Source organism: Petaurus breviceps, unplaced genomic scaffold (assembly GCF_028583685.1).
Source record: "Petaurus breviceps papuanus isolate PSGF00001 unplaced genomic scaffold, PetGlider_PUasm1.0 90638, whole genome shotgun sequence".
NCBI classification, from domain to species: domain Eukaryota; kingdom Metazoa; phylum Chordata; class Mammalia; order Diprotodontia; family Petauridae; genus Petaurus; species Petaurus breviceps.
The window spans coordinates 9,245,646-9,266,016 of NW_027187295.1; the positions used below are offsets into that span (position 1 = coordinate 9,245,646).

The 20,371-nt window shown below is 37.1% G+C and overlaps 1 protein-coding gene across 1 annotated transcript in view; it reads left to right on the forward strand.

The window, feature by feature from the left end:
- ANKAR (ankyrin and armadillo repeat containing) overlaps window positions 1–20,371 on the forward strand; it is a 94,115-nt gene that overhangs the window by 43,311 nt on the left and 30,433 nt on the right. The window contains exons 8-14 of the mRNA XM_069064547.1: window positions 1,465–1,673; window positions 4,775–4,879; window positions 13,153–13,397; window positions 14,348–14,516; window positions 17,234–17,475; window positions 17,841–17,994; window positions 18,925–19,086. Coding sequence (XP_068920648.1) covers window positions 1,465–1,673; window positions 4,775–4,879; window positions 13,153–13,397; window positions 14,348–14,516; window positions 17,234–17,475; window positions 17,841–17,994; window positions 18,925–19,086 — 1,286 coding nt within the window. The remainder of the gene's footprint in view (window positions 1–1,464; window positions 1,674–4,774; window positions 4,880–13,152; window positions 13,398–14,347; window positions 14,517–17,233; window positions 17,476–17,840; window positions 17,995–18,924; window positions 19,087–20,371) is intronic.

Here is a 20,371-nt window from a genome sequence, read left to right on the forward strand (position 1 = left end):
AGAAGATTTTGAATAGCTGTTATGGGTATCCTGTTAAATAACCAACAAGAAATGGATATAAGATTACAGAGCAATCAGGAGAGCCCAGTTCATATGAGATACCATGACTTTACAGTGGGCCAAGTTGGCATTTTTCCTTGACTTTATATATCAACACAGCTGTGTTCCTAGAAATAGATATGAAAAAAATGAACAGTGGGGGAAGTTTAAGGGGGAAGTGGGTAAGAGAGCCTAGTGTATTAAAATTAGTGTTGAAATTGCTGACTAAAACATATAGTCACTTGTCATAAGGACTAGATATAACTAATAGACTAAGTAAATAGGAAAGGTTAAGTAATTGGAGGTCAAAAGTGATAGTAAAAAGCTAGTTCAATGAGTCTTGGCTGGTTGGAGAAGTGTTGGTTTTGTGGTAGAAAAGAGGAATTATCAAATTTGTTTGTATTCTGTCTGCTTATAACTTCTGTTTGTATTCTCTGAAGTTCAGGGTGCTGACCTTTTTACCCTGAAGATTGTTAGCCCATTTTGAGTTGCTTTCCTTTAGAAAAGCAGATCTAAGAACTTGTGCTAGCAGCCATCCTGGGTGCTTATTGCTATAGTTAGTGACATGATAGTGTTAGAGGAGGTAGATGTACATAGATTCAGAGCAAAAGCGTTTCCCAGAATAAAACGTAATTTCTATAAGGTGCAAGAGGTGATTGAGAGGCAAATGAAATAACATCAAATGTCAAGAAGAAATTTTTTTTTTTTTAATTTTAAGCAATCGGGGCCGCTCAAGGCTACACGGCCAGTTATTTCTGGGTGTGGTGCTGAGTATCTGAGCCCGGATTTGATCCAGGTCATCCCGACACTGGAGCCGGTGCTCTTACTCACTGAGCCACCTGGCCGCCCCTAAGCAATTGGGGTTAAGTAACTTGCTCAAGGTTACACGGCCAGGTGTTTCTGGGTGGGTGCTAAGTGTCCGAGCCCGGGATTCGATCTCCAGGTCTTCTCAACAGTGGAGCCGGTGCTCTTACTGGCTGTGCTACCTGGCCGCCCTGAAGAAATGTTTTTTCAAGGAGAACAGAAGTGAGCAGAGGGGTGCAGTAGAATTGGACTGAAGCAAGAAGTTGGGGTAAATAGGAAGAGTAGAGGCAGAAGAGGTATAAATAACAAGAAAGAAGGAAAGAACACATTTGTAAAAAGAAGTACATATTCATAGCAGTCTGAGGGAGATTTCTGTGTTGGCAGGATGCAATTGCTTGAGGAAGTCAGGAGGAGAAGAATGGGGTTACTTGGGCACTGTGATGAATGTACAATATTATACTTTAGACAACTTCTAAAACTATTTGAACCAACATTTTGATCACTTTCATTTTATATAAATACCACTTTGAATCAGATTACTTAAGTGAAAAAGCAAACTTGATTAACATTCTGTACCCTATTGTGCCACATGTTCTTGAAGTGTGTTCCTGTGTTTTTCAGGAATCAGTGTACCCCACTGCTACTTGCAGCCACGTCTGGAGCCTTGGACACTCTTCATTATTTGTTTTGTCATGGGGCTAACTGGAAAAAAACAGACAACAAAGGAAATAATATAATTCATTTGTCAGTGCTAAACTTTCACACAGAAGTTTTGAAGCATATTATAGAATTAAAGGTCCCTGAACTCCCAGTATGGAAAACCTTGGTAGGTAAGTAAAAACATTTTCTTTTCAAACAAATTTTGAAATTGTTATTCACTTTAATGATTACCACTCACTCTGAAGTAGGGCTCACAAATGAACTTCGTGTGTTATTTAACATTAAAAAAAATTAACACATCTGTTTTTATATCACTTCCGTTTCTCTCTATATATGTATGTATTTCCACATATTTATGTATTTTTAAAAATGTTTTTTTAAACTATTTTCTTACTCTGCCATTTGATTGGGTTGTTTTTTTTTTTTTTTTTTGCTTTTTTTGGAGGGGGGAAGGTAGATCAATTGGGATTAAGTGACTTACCCAAAGTTATACAGCTAATAAGTGTTAAATGTCTGAGACCGGATTTGAACTCAGGTCCTTCTGACTCCAGGGCCAATGGTTTATTCACTGTGCCACCTAGCTGCCCCTATGTATTTTTTTAAACCATTTACCTCTTTGGGGTATGTGCCGAGAAGTGGTATGTCTGGGTCAAAGCCTGTGGATATTTTAGTTACTTTCTTAGAATGACTGGACCAATTCATAGCTCCAACATTTGTGTACCTGTTTCCTGCAGCCTTTGTATTATTGATAATTCCTATCTTAGGCATTCTATGCCAGTTTGTCAGCTGTAAGGGGAAATCTCAGAGTTGTCTTGATTTGCTATGCTTTTATTATTAGTGATTTAGAACAGTTTTTCATATGGCTGTTAATAGTTTAGAATTCTTCTGAGAACTATTTGTTTGTATCCTTTGTTCCCATAAGCACTGGGGAAAGGCTTTTGGTACATATTTATGATACATCCCTGTATCTCCTGGATAACAGATCCTCATCAGAGACAGTAGATGCAAAGTGAATGTGTTATTTTAAAAATAGCCTTTTATTTTTATTTGTTTTGGTCTTTTTTTTTGTAGGGGTGAAGGCAGGGCAATTGGGGTTAAGTGACTTGTCCAAGGTCACACAGCCAGTAAGTGTTAAGTGTCTGAGGCCAAATTTGAACTCAGGTTCTCCTGACTCCAGGGCTGGTGCTCTACTCACTGTGCTAGCTGCCCCATTAAACAGACTTTTAGCAAAATAAAGCTTTTACAAATAAGACAAAATGCAACATAATTGAGTTTGGTTTCCTTTTTACTCGCAGTTTAATTCAACTCCACATTTATTAAGCACCCGCTCTTGGTATGGTATCATGACAGCCACTAGGAAATACTGACAAAACAGTCTCTGGTCTTAAGGACTTCATATCATACTTAGTTGAGATAACATAGGATTTATGCATAGATAAGTATAAGTGAAGTGTATACAAAATAAAACAATGTTATTTCAAAAAATGTAGAATCAACAACTGGGGTATTCAGGATAGACCTCACCTAGGAGGTGACATGTGAATTACAGAAGTGCATTCTAGACTTGAAGGGCAATCTGTGCAAAGGTAAAGAGGAAGGAAATGAATTATAGCATATAAGAAGTAGTCATCAAGTCAGTTTGACTAGAATGGAAAATTCAAGAAGAGGAATATTATAAAATAAGACTGGGAAGGTAGATGAAAGTCAGATTGTGGAGGGCTTTACATATCACGAAAAGGACTTTACATTTTAGCCTGGAAATGAGAGAATTACTTATTTCTATTTTTTTTGTTGTTGGTTTTTGGAGGGTAGTTGGAGTTAAGTGACTTGCCCAAGGTCACACAGCTAGGTTTGTGTGTGTGTGTGTGTGTGTGTGTTAAGTGTCTGAGTCTGGATCTGAACCCAGGTCCTCCTGACTCCAGGGCCGGTGCTCTATTCACTGTGGCACCTAGCCGCCCTGAATTACTTATTTCTAAATAGAAGAGTGAAATATTTATATCTCTATCTTAGTAATATCAGTTTGGAAGCTATGTGGAAATGGACTAGAGAGAAGACAGACTGGAATATGGGAGACCAATTAGAAAGCAATTGCAATAGTCCAGGTGAGACATGATGAGGAACTGAATTAAGGTGATAGTCATAAGAGTGGAGAGAAGGGGCCCAGATAAGAGAGCTGTGGAGATTTGATTGACAAAACCTGGCAACTATTTAAATATGGAGAGCAAAGGAGAGAGAAATGTCAAGGTTACTTGAAGTTGCAAACTTGTGTATCTGGGATTATGATGCCTCCTTAACAGAAACAGGGATATTTGTAAGAGGGATGATTTGGGGGAGAAATATAATGAGTTGCATTTTAAACATAATAAGCTTGAGATACCTGACAATGTCCACACCATAGGATCATAGGTGTGGATCTGGAAGGGACCTTAGAGGTAAATCTAGTCTTGTAAGCAAAAGGAACAGAGAATGGACAAAAAGTGACAATTCAAGTTCCACAATTGCTTAAGATCTGCTACTACTGGAACAGCCCTAAAGACTTTCTACTCCTTGTGAGTGAACACTCAGGATCAACAGTGCTTAAAGGACTGATCAGTGATGGAGTTAGGGATGGCGGCTTCCTTGGAGAAGTTGGGTTTTAATGGAGTCAGATGTTTTTTGAGGAGTCAGACATGGATTATCATTAAAGGAGAATGAGGGTGAAGACTGGTAGAGATAGAAGAAGGAAAGAAAAATTATGCTGCTACTTCTTTGCTCCCACTTTAAGAACTGATTAGAAGCATACATTGTTGTATGTTATTTTCACTTTTAGATCATGAGTTTCTTAAGGGAAGAAAAAGTATCTTATCAGCAACAGACAACAAATCCCAAGCACAGTGAACAAATATTCATTGACAATAATATAGTCTGGACTTTTCATTGAACTCTATCTTAACAAGTAAATTGGAGAGATATATGGTGTTCTTATGAATTTGAGCCATTTGGAAAATCAATCTAAATGACAGACCAAAGAAAATTATAGTTTCCTCAACAGCAAGGCCATTCCCCCCTTTTTGAATTATTATATAACTTAGACCTTAGAGATTAGAAACCATGTTAATCTGTTCATCACTTTGTACAGGGCCATGCACAGGTAAGAGCTTCATTGATTTTCGGAATTGGAGATTGTGACCCTAATTTTCTGCTTTATTTTATCTGTGTAAAGAAAACCTTAATCACACAGTAGTATCTTATGGAATCATATTTTATAATTTTTCTGTTGAACTCCCATCAGAAATGTTGCAGTCTGAAAGTTATAAACGGAAGATGATGGCGGTCATGTCTTTGGAAGTAATTTGCTTAGCAAGTGAAAACTACTGGAGGTGTATTTTAGATGCAGGTAATATGAAAAGAAATACTTTGGTAAATCATTTTTACTAATTTATATAGTGCCACTTTATAGCTAAGTTGACTTCATTAAAATAGCTTCATTGCTGCCTAATTAATTTGGTTACAGAAGAAGAGAATACTTAAAGTAAATTTTATCTTTTCACCTTGGAAGAAGTGTAATCTCTTGGAATCATATGGATTTAATTTCTGTGGAATTCCACATATTTTTTGAACACATAAATTTGGCTTATTACCTCATTTATTTTAATGCAATAAATTAATTTTGACAAATATTTGTTTAATACTTTTGTCCCAATGTGTTTCTGGTCTATTTCTAGGCTTACTTATTAGCATAAAATATTACTTTAGGAAGGTAATTGGAATTTTTCATCTATCACAACTGCAATAATAACAATAACTAGTATTTGTACAGGACTTACTATGTGCCAGTCACTATACTAAGTACTTTACAATTATTATTTCATTCGATCTTTACTATGTTAGGAGGTTAATTGCTGTTATGATTATTTTTCTCATTTTACAGATGAGGAAACAGGCAGAGGTTAAGTGACTTGCCCAGGGTCACACAGCTAACAAGTGTCTGAGGTTGGATTTCAATTTGGGTCTTCTTGATTCCAAGTCTGGTGCTCTATCCACTGCACCACCTAACTGCCCAATTATCTGTCTAATGTAGGAACTACTTCTATTATATACATAATAAATTAGCATCCAGCCTCTCTTTGAACATTTCCAGTTACTGAACAGTTATTGAACCATCAACAAGTGGTATACAAATTGAAATGATGTATACTGGTTAACAGTACAATTAAATGGATTTAGAACTTGTTAAATGGCCAGACCCAAAGAATTTGTCATTAATTTGTAGATGTCATCTTGTTGGGAGGTCTCCAGTGATGTGCCTCAAGGATTTGTCCTTGATCATGGGCTGTTCAACAGTTTAAACAATGGCTTGGCTAAGGGACCAGATTTGTAGAAGATTTGAAACTGGGAGGAATAGCTAACACACTGGATGAGACAGGATCCAAAAATATCTAGAGGCTAAAATGATGGACTAAAGATAAATTTTATATAGATAAATATAAAGTCATGCACTTGGAACCCAGGAACCAGTTTCACAGGGATAGGATGGGGGTAAACTGTATGAAAATGATTTGGAGTTGTAGTGGATTGTAAACTGTGAATTTGTTCTACATTAAGAAAGGTATAATGTCCAAAACAAGGGATTAATAATCTCACTGTGTTTTGTGCTAGACAGATCATATCTGGAATATTGCCTTCAATTTTGAATGTCACAATTAATAGAGTATTAATAAATTTAATATTAATAAAATTAATAGAGCATTAATAAACTGAATGGCACACAGATAGCCATGGGCAACAAGGATGATGCATGAATATTATGACATACAAGGATTGATTCAAGGAGTTAAATAGGTTTAGCCTGGAGAAGGCAAAGCTTATGAGGAAAATGAGAGTAGTCTTCAAGCATCTGGACAAATGTCATGAAAAAGAAGGGTTAAACTTCATCTATTTGGCCCTAAAGGGAAGAACTAGGAGTAAGGAGAGGAAACTACAGAAAGGTAGGTTAGGTTTGACTTGAGAAAAATGGGCAGAGGTTGGGATGTGGAAAGAGGCTGAGAAGCCTGCTTGTGGAAAGCCATTATATTGTGTAATGGAAGTATCCTGCTCCCCAGTGTGGAGCATGTGCAGATATTCTATAACTCCAATCTGTTAACTGCAGAATTGGACTATTGATTAGCTGTGTAGCTGGAAGAGGAATACATTCAAAAGGCATTTGATAGCCAGGGCAAAATTCTTGGTTCTAGCTTTTTCTAAGCCTGGCTGGCCCTAGAGGAGGAGGATGAACTATTGTGGTCCTCTGAGTGAGTGAAGGGTCTTGGGCCATCTCTCACCTGGAGCTGGCATGAAACCAAGAATGCGTAGCTCTGCTGTGGTTTCTGTCTCTGTTGTGTTTATTGTTTTCATGATTTTAGGTGAAGGGCATTGGAGATGGCTATGATCTTGTGAGCTTTTAAAGGTCAGCGAAGTGAGTCACCAGAATTCCAAGAGCTGTAATACATGCTGGTATTTGTCAGAAATCAGACAGTGAGGAGCAAAGTCCTGAGACACTAGCTTAATTCAACCTAGCAGTAGCAGAGATTCAGACTTATCATTCATCAGTCATTCCACACTGGCAAATGAACTTCATAGGATGAATGGTATCTGAAACTCCATTAATTTTAAACCCACTCTTGTCAGAGTCTGACATGGTCTAGGGGAGGAGTTTTTTCCCAGGTTTTAGGAGGAAGTGGTTACTAACTTCTGTTCTTACAATTTCACAATAAATATCTCTTTTTAAAAGCTAACTGATTAATTTAAAAGTTGTGATTAGGTAAAAATGGGGCATTTATCAGGGGTGGCTAACAGTGGGGGCCATGGAGATTGGGAGTTCAGGCTGATAACATTACAGAAGAATCACTCCTAAATTCGCAGGGGTAACCCTTAAAACTAGGAGGACATAGCTAGTCTTGTTCTCTGGAAGACTGGGGTCAGAACATTGCTACATGAGGAAGAATTTCTTAATGATTAGAACTGCCTGAAAGTGGAATTCGGCTACCTCGGGAGGAGGTAGTATGATCCCCCCTCACTGGAGGTCATCAGGAAGTGTATATATAAACAGGAGGTGGTGGGGTGGTGGCAGTGGAGTAGAATTATATATGAAGAAAATCCATGCATGTGAACAAACCCAGGGAATGAAATGGGAAAGCACAGTGGAAAGCATTTTATTGGAGGGAAAAATAGAAAATATTTTCATGGGAATATAGTTCAGACCTTCTGACATAAGGACCAGGATATACAAGTTGGGAACCAAACCTGACATGGATTCATAATATAGTATTAATGGGGACTTCAATAGACATCTATTGAAACTGCCTCTTTGGTGAAAACCATTCTGGAACTGATTCTAACTAACAAGGAGGAACTGGTTGCCCAAGTAGAAATTACGGTAACCTTGGGGGCAAATGAGCACTCCACCTTAGAATTTGTGGTAGAAGACAAGAAAGTGAGATTTTTCTTATACGAATCTTCAATTTTGGAAAAGCATACTTCCAAGAGTTCAGAGAAAGCATAGAAAAGAACACATGGAATAAAATTCTGCTGGGTAATAAGCTCAAGAAGAAAATGAAGCATTCAAGAATGAAATTTTGAAGACATAAAGAAAAAATTCTGACAGAAAATGGGGAGGTATCTACAAGAACTAATGTGGCATTCATAGAAAATTCACTGAACATTTGAGACTCTTAAAAGACACATAGAAAGTAAAAGCAAGAACAGAAGGTAGAGGATGACTATAAAAGAATAGCCCTTTCTGGAAAGGATAATCTCAGTACCATGAAAACACAGAATGAGCTGAGGTTTGCCTTTTAATTTATGTTGGGGGCAGAAGGAAGATGAAACGAGATGAGTGAGATGGATGGGATGATCAAACATGGATAACAAGAGAGAGTTGTAAGCTAAGCTGAGTGAGAGGAAGGGAAGAAAGCACCTAGAGGCACTCAAAAAGTTAAATCAACAGGACCCTCTCCCACCCCCTGCAAAGTATACATTAGGGTATTGAAAAAAAGGAAGTGGAAATGATTATTGAGCCACTTTTGGTGATCTTTGAAAGGTCATGAAAAATAATAGGAGAGATGTTGCAGATATGAAGAAGAGAAAATGTCCCAAAATTTTTTAAAAGGAAGAAGGGAGAGTCTATAAACTATAGACCAGTGAATTTGACTTCAATTTCTAGCAAAATCCTAGAATTGATCATGAAAACTGTTTTGTGCACAATGAGAAAGGGAAGTAATGATCACTAAGAATCAGTATGGCTATATGAAGATCAGGTCATGTTAGACTAACTTCCTCTCCTCTTTTGACACTTCCAATAAACTGGTAGATGAGGGAGAAAGCTAGAGACACAGCATACCTAGAATTCAAGAAAGCATTTGATAAAAGGCTCTCGTATTATCCTTGTGTACAAGGAGAAGATATGAAAGTGAGTTAAAACTATACTCAGATTCAGAACTGATTCAATGACTAATCCCAAAGAATAATGATTAATGTCATTTGTTGGGAGATGTCTAGTAGAGTGTTTCAGGAATCTCTCCTTGTTCCTATATATACAACATTTTAATAAATCAATTTATTGAAGGAATTGATGACATGCTAGATAGGTTTAGATATGACATGAAACTGGTAAATACAAATGACAATGGATGACATAGGATCCTAAAAAGATCATGACAGCTTAGAAGAATGGACTAAATCTACTTAAGATGAAATTTTAATGGAGATAAATATAAAGTACCACATGGGTTTAAAGATCAATTTCAGGAGTAGAGAATCTTGGTTAGAAAATTGGTTGAGTGATAAAAGGGCTTTATAAGATGACAAACATCAAAATAAATGACCAGAACTATAAGGCAACCAAGAAAACTGATAATATCCTTGGCTACACTAAGCCACAATGGACCAGAAAAAGGAGATGACAGTCATAGTACATTCTGTTCTGATCAGACCACATGCACAGCATTGTATTTAGTTCCAGATGCCACATTCAAGAAGGATAATATAGCCCATCCAAAGAAGGGCAGCCAGAATAGTGAGAGAAATAACAACCATGAGATATGAAGATCAATTGAAAAAACTAAGAATGTTTAGCCCAGAGAAGTAAAGATTTGGAGAGTATAATGTGAGAAGTCCGATATTTAATGAAAGAGGGATTGGGTTTGTTTTGTTTTGACACAGAGGTCAAAACAAGAAGCAAAGGGTGGAAGTTACAGAAAGGTTAATTCTGACTCAATATAAGGAAAAATTTTATAACAATTACAACTTTTGAAAGCAGAAAAACTGGGGGAAAAATTTTACAGCAAGTAACTCTGATAAAGACCTAGTTTCTCAAATTTATAGAGAACTGAGTAAAATTTATAAGAATAGAAATCATTCCCCAAATGATAAATGGTCAAAAGATATGAATGGACAGTTCAGATATGAAAAAAGATATGAAAAGACAAATAAATCAAAGCTATCTATAGTTATATGAAAAAATGCTCTAAATCACTAGATTTAATGCTCTAAATCACTAATTAGAGAATGAAAATTGAAACAATCTGAGGTACCACCTCACACCTATCAGATTGGCTAATATGACAGAAAAGGAAAATAATAAATGTTGGAGGGGAAGTGAGAAAAGTGGGACATTAATGTACTGTTGGTGAAATTCTGGACTGACCCAATCATTTGGAACTATGCCCAAAGCACTATAAAACCATGTATACCTTTTAACCCAGCAATACCAATACTAGGTCTGTATCCCAAAGAGATTTTTTTAAAAAGAAAGAAAAAGGACCTATACGTACAAAAATATCTATGTCAGCTCTTTTTGTGTTGGCAAAGAATTAGAAATTGAGGGGATGCCCATCAACTGGGGAAAGGCTGAACAAGTGGTATATGGTTGTAATGGAATATTATTTTTTTTAAGCAATTGGGGTTAAGTAACTTGCTCAAGGTTACATGGCCAGTTATTTCTGGGTGTGGTGCTATCAGAGCCCGGATTCAATCCCAGGTCATCTCAACTCTGGGGCCGGTGCTCTTACTCACTGAGCCACCTGGCCGCCCCAATGGAATATTATTTTGCTATAAGAAATGACAAGCAGGAGGATTTCAGAAAAACCTGGAAAGACTTAAATGAAATGATAGAAAGTGAAGTGAGCAGAACCAGAAGAATATTGTCCACAGTAACAGTAATATTTTATGTGAACAACTGTGAATGACTTAGCTATTCTCAGCAATACAGTGATCAAAAAATCCCAAAGGACTCAAGATGAAAATGCTTCCTGCCTCCAGAGAAAGAACTAATGTTGCCTGAATACAGACTGAAACATAATATTTTTTTCTCTTTATCATTCAAGTTTTCTTGCACATAATAGCTAATATGGAAATGTTTCACATAATTATACATGTTTAACCTATATCAGATTGCTTGCTGTATCAGGGAGAAGATAGGGGAAGGAGGAAAGAATAGAATTTGGAACTCAAAACTTAAAAAAAAAGAGAACAAATATTAAAAATTTCTTTTACATTTAATTGAGGGAAAAGTAAAATATTATTAAAACACACACATACACACCCCAATTACAACTTTCCAAATGTGGAATGGACTATCTTATAAGAGTGGCCTCTTATAGACTAGAAATCGTGAAGCATAGGATGGATAATCATTTGTCACAGAGATTATTGGAGGTATTGGTTGGGTTAGAAGCCCTCTGAGGTATTTTGTTTGACTATGTGCTCTCCAAGGTTTCTTTTAACTCTAAAATTCTGTGAGTCTGTGGAAAAAAAATCTCTGAGCCATCAAAGTATCTGTCATAAAGACCATGAACTCATTCTCATTCTATAGTCACTTTATCTTTCCCAGCTTCATCTCTTCTCTTAAGAGAAGTCCTCAAACTCTTACACATAATCCTTTCACTTAAATCAGTATCCAAATGTTACACACAATTCTAACAAATCTTAGGCAAAACATTTCACTACTCTGGGCCTAATTTTCCTAAATTCCTGTATACAATGAAGGAGTTAGACTTGGATGACTTTTTTTTCTCTTTTGGAGGGGGAGAAGGCAGGGAAATTGAGGTTAAGGGACTTGCCCAGGGTCACAAGGCCTTGTTAAGTGTTAAGTGTCTGATGTCAAATTTGAACTCAGGTCCTCCTGACTCCAGGGCCAGTGCTCTATTCACTATGCCACCTAGCTGCCCCTTGGATGACTCTTGAAGGTCTCTTCCATCTCAAAAGTTTTTGGTGTGTGTGTGTGTGTGTGTGTGTGTGTGTGTGTGTGTGTGTGTGTGTGTGTGTGTGTTTCAATTTATTCCCTTAGAAAATGAGAGTCTTAGATGAGATGGTTTCTAAGATCCTGTCTAGTGCCAACATTCTGGGATAACCTGGTTTCCTGGCTACAGCTGATCAGGAGTAGAAATGGAGATAAACACACTGGCAGGCATCATAAAAGCAGTAGGAAATGACAATTTACAACCTTGACAATGAGAGAAGGAATCAGAAGAATTATCAAAAGCAGACACAAGAATTATTCAAGCACGTCAGCACTGAATCACAGAATGTGAGGGTTGGACCTCAGGGGTCATTTAGTCCAACTTCTAGACAAGTGGTTGGTTATAATGAATAGCTGCAGGATGTAGCAAATGAAGTCAAGACCAAGTACCAGATAAGGTCACTAAAGGGGAGCATGTAGCATAGAGCATAAGAAAATATCATGGGAGTCATTGATTTAGAGCTGGAAAGGAACATCTCACTCAAGCCAAACTGAAGAGAAAGGGCAAAAAGTGAGTGCTATTTTAGATAAGAGTTCTTGTCTAGAGATTCAGAAGTATAAACATTGTCCAAGTAAAAGGAGTCAGGAAACAGGAAAAAATAAAAATCTAGACATTATTAGGTGATCTAGTATAGATAGAAAAATTCACACCATTGCATAACTGGAATATGCCTGTTGATCCTTGGAAAATGTCAATTTATTCGCTATCCTTGTTTTAAGCAAACTTCTTGGTATGGATGTACAGAAACTTCCACACAGACATGACACTCCAAAGCAAGAAAGAGCATTTGTGTGATAGCGATAATGACACAAGCTTAAGATGTAGTTCCTCTGAGAAGCCTGGGCTCATTTTGTAGAGGGGGAATGAGTCAGCCCTGTAGTCTTCAACAACTTCCGAGGGTACACCAATATTATATATGCAACAACGAAATCGTTATGCTTACAATAATGAGAGCAAGTCATCAAGGAAAGATTAAATCATGATCAGCATATTTAGTTTTAAAAGGCAGAAGTATAAATGTCTTAGAAAGATTTCTATTAAAAAAATTAAAATGCTTAAAAGTTTTGGTGTATAAGGAGGTAAGCTTCAGTTATCTGAAAAATGCCTTTAGGTGGGACTGCAAATTCCGGCAGTAATAGCTGAATGAGATTTTACTGTGCTATGGATTATAAATGAGCTTTATGTCATCTCTAATAACCTGTATTTAACTTCTTTATTTTGCCATGTTCTCATGCATGATATAAATTATAATGCCGGGAAAATGGACTTTGAATTCCTAGAAAGGATTTGAATTTCATCTTGATTTCTTCATAATAATAAATCACATTTACATAACCCTTCAAGGTTTGCAAAGTGCTTTACATATAATTATCTCATTTTTGACTCCTCCCAGGAACTATTTCTGCTTTAATCCAATTGCTAAAGAGTAGCAAAATACAACTGAAGTGTAAAACCACAGGGCTGCTGAGCAACATCACTATCCATGATTCTGTTTGCACTGCGTTGGTGGAGGCAGGAGGCATTCCAGTCCTCATTAATTTGCTGTTTTTCGATGAGCCTGAGCTGCAATCACGCTGTGCAGTTATTCTCTATGATGTTGCCCAGATTGAAAACTACAAGGATATAATTGCCAAACATGTAAGTTTATTTTCTGATGCCAAATTTAAGCTGACAGTATTTCTGAGAGATGAATTCCAGAGCACTGAGACAGGGAATTTGCTTTGTTGTTGGCAGGAGGGTAAAGAATCAGTTTGGGTGGTAAGGGGTTCTTAAGGGACAGGGACTAGACCTTGGATTTCACTGGGAAAGGCCACGCGTGGATGTGAAACCTTTGCCAAATGCAGGTCAGCACCTTAACCCATAGTTTATGATCTTGAAGAGATGCTTCCCTTAAAAATTTACAACTTTTCTTGGTTCATTCATATTTTGTAATTGGTCAGATCAGGTCAGGCTATTCATTAAAAAAAGATGGATTGAATTCATGATGTTTTGTGTTCCAAGGACAATATAGCTGCAGTTAATATAACTGAGCCAGTGTCTCCACTGGCAGGCATTTGTAAGTGTGGTACTTCATTGTGTTGGTCTTTCATAATAATATTAGCTATAGTACTTGAAGATTTGCTCTTCATACTTTCTCTCACTTGAACCTAACAATAGCCCTACCACAGATATTATTATCCCTACTTTACAGATTGGAAACTGGGGCCCAGAAGAATTAAGTGACTTGTCTATGGTCACATAGCTAGTAAGTAGGATTTGAACCCAGGTCTTTTCTGACCATAGTCATGCACATTCTTTCCATTATGCCATGGTGTCTTCTACATTTTTGCTTCCCTTTTTGAAGAGCAATTAAGCCAAAGTGTGAAACTTGTCTTAGCTGAATAAAGATTGGCCTGAAATGAAACATTCTGCAAAATATAGACATACCTATATATAAGAAATAATAAATTTCATTCCCTGGTTAGTGGGTCCATATACATAATTAATTAATAAACAGCATTAAAAAATATAGATCTAATCCTAAATACAAAATTTACAACTCAAATATAATTGGTAACTACAAAGTCTTTTGTTTCATTTTGTTTTAGAATGGAATGGCTGCTCTGATAAGTCTCTTGAAGTCAGACAATGAGAAGATCCTGGTGAATGTAATGAACTGTATGCGGGTATTATGTATAGGACATGTGGAAAATCAGAGAGCTGTGAAAGAACACAAAGGCATCCCATATCTTGTTTCCTTTCTGAGTTCAGAATCAGGTGAGCTTTCATTTCTGTGCAATAAAGTAATCACATATTGTGCTTTAGATAGTGTAATTCTGACTTGGGACTACTTGTCCTCTCTGGGCAGGTGTCTTGGATTTACTTTATAATGGAATGTCTGGTTACCTTAAAACACTTATCTGGATCTCTTCAGCTGCTGAATTTCTAGGATAGCTTTGGTGACAACATGCTCAACCATCCCAGGAGGGAGGAGGCCCATGTCAATGGGTTCTTTGAAGGCCTTTGAAGGTTTCCAAACCCCTGGTTGTATATCTGGGAATTGGTCACATAATATATGCCTATACCTTTATTATAGTACTTTTCATAGTGATGATACCCTTTTGTTGCACTTGAAAATTAAAGTAACGTTGAGAGACAAGGTTCTGCGAATGATCACTTTGTTACTTAAAGTAGCAGTAACCAATGATTGGGTCAATGACTTCTTTCAAAGACCATAGACCCCAAGGTAGGGCTTGTTAAAGCCTTCATGTAGTTTTGGGAAGTATGATAGAACAAAGAACCAAGTTGGGTAGGTGGGGAAGCCACTGTGATTGGTTACAGGGTAGACAGCACCATGGGGGGAGGGGGCGGGGAACAACATGACTGGTTACATCAAAGAAAGTGGAATAGACCCACATGGGGATACTAACCACCCCTCTCTGACAATTAAGGAATCTTAATTGTTTAATGGCACCCATCTGCATCTTGTAATCTTTGCTAGGAAAGCAAAACTACCAGACTTGCGATCTCCTTGGGAAAGATAAAAATTCCCTTAATTGCACAAGGATAGGCAAAGACAGATGATATATCTTTTGAGGATGGTAGCAAGTTAACTTGTGGGACTTAAAGATAATAAACATGTCCTGAAAGTATCCCAGAGGCTATAACAACTTTTCTCTTAATTATCACTTTAAGTCAGAGAGAAAGCTGGATTGTTGAGCTCAACTCAAGGAGATAAAAAGGGGGACTTTAGCAGATACAGAATCAATTACAATAGGAAATCAATGAAATATAGAATCAATTACAAAGTAGAATTAATCTGAATGTCTGTCTTGTTGATCTCATCATCTCCCATGGGTTCAATTATCATTTCTTTGCAGATGACACTGAAATCTTCATAATCCAGCCCTCATCACTCTCCCAACCCATAGCCCTACATCACCAATTTCCTGTTGAACATTTTTACCTGGATGTGTTTCAAACTCAATATGTCCAAAACAGAATTTGCAATTTCCCCTTCTAAACTTCCCCTTGTCCAAACATCCCTTTCTGATGGTGACTTAACCATCCTTCTAATTATCTCATTTGACAACCCTTTCCTCTCCCTCATCCCCATGTCCAAGTCTCACTAAATCTTGTTTACAATGCTGCTCTACAGAAAGGATTTCTAGATTATTAACTAGATATCTCCTAAAGGGAAGAATTTCATTACTTTTCAACTTATTAAAAAAATAATTGAATTTTTAATTTTGTTAACAGTGCAGAAGGTGAGTTTACAGATTAATATTTTACAAATTGTACATTCTACTGAAAGCAAAGTAGATGCCTGTCAATTAGGCAACTAGTTGTGTTACACAGATATAATTGAATATTACTGTACTATAAGAAATGATGAAAATAAAGGATACAGAAAAGCATGTGAAGACCTATAAGAACAGATCCCTGGTAAGATGGTATATACCAGTCAACTTCCATAATATCTCCTGCCTCTATTCCCTTCTCTTCTCTCACTGGACCACTATCCTAGTTTAGGTTTTCAGTACCTCTCAAATACACTATTACAATAACCTGTTGCTCTCCAGGCCACCAGCCTTTCCTCTAATCCATCTTCTACACAAGCCACCAAAATACATTTCCTAAAGCACCACATAATTTTCATGTTTAACAACTTAGTACGGGATAGTAAATTCAGATCTGGTGGAAACTTAGAGGCTGTGTAGTTCAACTCTTTCCTTTTGCCAAGGAGAAAACCCAAGTTTAAAGATGGACTAATCCAAGGTCAGACAAGCATTAGCAGAGCAAACATTTGAACCCACTTCTGCCTCTACACCAATGCTTTCTCCACTGCACTGAGCTACATCTCCCTATTGCCTGGAGGATAAAATACAAATTCCCTGGCTTGGCAATAGAAAGCCTTGAATAAACTGGCTAGAGTCTACTTTCCCATATTCACATTATTTCTTTTCTGTATTCCAGTGAAACTAGTCTATTTGCTCTTCCCCAAGTTCAGTGTTCCATCTTAGGCTTCCATGCCTTTGACCTGACTTTCCTTTCACCCTTGAGAATTCTTAACTTCCTTCAAGGTTCAGCTCTGGTGCTACCTCCTATGGGAAGGCTTTCCAGATCTTCCTAGTTCGTGCTTTTCTCTCTTCTAATTTTCTTATATTTACATATATGTTTATATGCAAACTATCAAATGTAACTCTAGTAGAATGTAAGCTCCTTGAGGGCAAGGGTTGTTTTTCATTTTTGTCATTTTACCCCTATCATCTGGCACAATGCCTTGCATGCAGTATGTACTTAACATAAATTGAATTGCATTGAATAGATATGTGTGTTTAGGCAAACACCTATTTATAAGATGAATTCAATGCATGTTAAAGTATATCCCAAGAGGAAATATATTTAAAGAGGAAGTGCTATATTTTGATATGTCTTAATTTTTAAAAATATGTTATAAATATATTTTGGTGAGCTCCTTTGTTCCTTTAAAGATGTGCTGCAGGCTGTATCTTCGGCTACAATTGCTGAAATTGCGCGTGGAAACACAGATGTGCAGGATGCTATGGCCAAGGAAGGTGCAATAATTCCCCTTGTAAAACTTTTTAAAGGAAAACAAATAAGTGTTCAAGTGAAAGGAGCTATGGCAGTAGAATCATTGGCAAGTCATAATTCTGCGATACAAAAAGGATTTCTAGAAAGATCATTATCTAGATATCTCTTAAAACTCTTGAAGGTAAAGAATTTGATTACTTTTCAATTTATCCAGAAAATAATTCAGTTCTTTTAATTTTCATAATTTAGTGTAGAATGTGAGCTTAGAGAGTAAACATTTTTATAAATTATACATTCTACCAGACACAAAGTAGATGCTTATGAGTTGGGGAATGAATGGCTCAACAAGTTTGTTACATGGATATAATAGAGTATTACTGTGCTATAAAAAACAAGAAAATAATGAATACAGAGAAGCATGTGAAGATTTATATGAATAGATACCTGGTACAACGGTATGTACAACATGGGCTACTCAATATGTTCTTGTTTAATGAATAAATAAAAATGCTCCCTTCCTGTCTCCCCCCCCCCCCCAATTTTCAGGCATTTCAACTACATGTTAAGGAACAAGGGGCTTTGGCATTGTGGGCCTTGGCAGGGCAAACTCTGAAACAACAGAAATTTATGGCAGAACAGATTGGGTACAATTTTATAATCAACATGCTTTTGTCACCATCAGCTAAAATGCAGTATGTTGGTAAGTAACTTTTTTTTTGGGGGGGGGAGGGACATTTCAATACTTATGGATCTGTGATTTCATTGTGGCTACTCCCACTACCAATTCAGATCACAATCCTTCCGTCACTGAGTGAATGGGTTAAATTGCTAGGGCTAAAAGAATATTCCAGTCTCTATTAGCTAAATTAAAACATACACTTTGTTGTGAGGGCCCAACATGAAGCTTTTTCAACTTTGTGAAGTCAGTCAAAGCTTGTTCTAGGCTTGATGATCTCATGAATCCCTGTGGATTCAACTATAATCTCTCCAATAGTTACTAGATCTATAAATTCAACTCTAAAACTCTCCTAGCTCCTTTCTCTCATCACCAATTGACTTTTGGTCATCTTGAACTAGATGTCCCATAGGCATCTGTAGTGCCAACCACACTGGCATACCCAGGATGGCTGCTAGCGCAGGTTCTTTTATCTGCTTTGCTAGGAAAGACTGCTCAAAAAGGTGTCAGTAATCTCTGTCTCCTGATTTTATGCCTTTTCATTGGCTGTCTCTCCATGCCTGGAATGCTCTATCTCTTCACCTCCACCTCCTGGCATCCTTCATGATTCAATTTAAATGCCACTTTTTCAGATCCCCCTCCCAACTTCTAGTGTCTTTTAAAGTTACCTACAATCGGCACTTTACATATCTTGTATATACAGTTACTTGAATGTTGTCTTTTTCCTTAGACTCCGAACTCAATGGTAGAAAGCATGTTTCTGCCTTAGTATCTCTAGTGCTTAGCACAATGCTTGGCACATAGGAATCACTTAATAAATGTTTGTTTACTGACAACAAAAACCTTTGAGAACCCGTGGTTAAGTACATGCTACAATGATTTATCACTTATAAAAAAGTTTGCAAAATATTCAGCAGTACTTAAGAGATAATCCCTTTTCCTTTGTTCTACAAGGAGGTGAAGCAGTCATAGCTCTGAGTAAGGACAGCAAATTGCACCAAAACCAAATATGTGAAGGAAATGGTATTGCACCTTTGGTTCGGCTACTAAGAATTAGCAAGATAGCAGTGGGAACACTTTTGAGTGTTATCAGAGCTGTGGGAACCATATGTATAGGTTTGTACAATTTTATATTTCTTAAAGATATGTAATTTTTAACAGAAATAGAAACTAATATTTTGTCCTGTATTCTCGTTTCCATAGCATTTGATCATCTTAGGTCTTAAGTTGATTAATAATCTCCTGCCTCTCCAAAGATCATGTTAAACCATGACTTTTATATATTTCTAGTCAGTGGAGGGCTAATGGGCACCTGAGTCTGAGTGTTTAGCATTCCATTTTCTCAATGATTCCTCCTTTAAAATGAGAGAACAAAGAATTCTTATTTTTTTTTGGAGGGGGGGAGGCAAGGTACTTGGGGTTAAGTGACTTGTCCAAGGTCACATAGCTATTAAGTGTGTGAAGTGTCTGAGGTTGGATTTGAACTCAAGTCCTTCTGACTCCAGGGCTTGTGCTCTCTCTATTCACTGCACCATCTAGCTGCCCCAAGGGCAGAATTCCTATTTTTAATTCAATTTTTGGTCTTCCATTTGTGGTCCATTCATATCAAGGTATAATTGTAACTGTATTTTCTCTTACAAATAGTTTGTAAAGTTATAAGCCCATTTTCCACACTTTGTAATTTCTTTTTAGAGCATTCAATGAATACTACTTAATAATGCTTTTGTTTGTTTTTTTGGAGGGGGGAAGGCATGGCAATTGGGGTTAAGTGACTTGCCCAAGGTCACATGGCTAGTAAGTGTTAAGTGTCTGAGGCCGGATTTGAACTCAGGTCCTCCTGACTCCAAGGCAGGTGCTCTATTTACTGTGCCACCTAGCTTCCCCACTACTTAATGATGTTGAAACAAATTGGATAGAAAATTAGATAGAAAAAACCAGATAATCCACCAGGTTTTGGTGGATGTCATCAAGCATGTCATTTGTCATTGGTGTAAGTCAGCAGCATATTGTTATTAATAATGATGGTTCAGGGAGGAAGACCAAGGAGAGGACTTGTTATTTAAGTGAGACATGAAGGCAGAAATAGGAGTATGTGATACAAGGTGACAAACTACAGAGTAAATCATAATGTGACAGTCCTGGAGACCTATCAGAATGGGGTTAAGACCCTCTCAATTTTTTCTGGCCTCTTATTATGCTTAAAGCTTGAGACATATTTGATATCCTAGATACATGGCCAGTATGTTATTATAGTAAATATGCCAGTATTAATACTTGTAGTGGATAAATAACAATTAATTCAATTTTGTGCTCTACTAATGGAAAGCAAAACTCTGAGAACCTGCAGAGAAAAGCATTCCATGAGTTTACAAGGGGATGGGAAATTTATATCTCATATTCC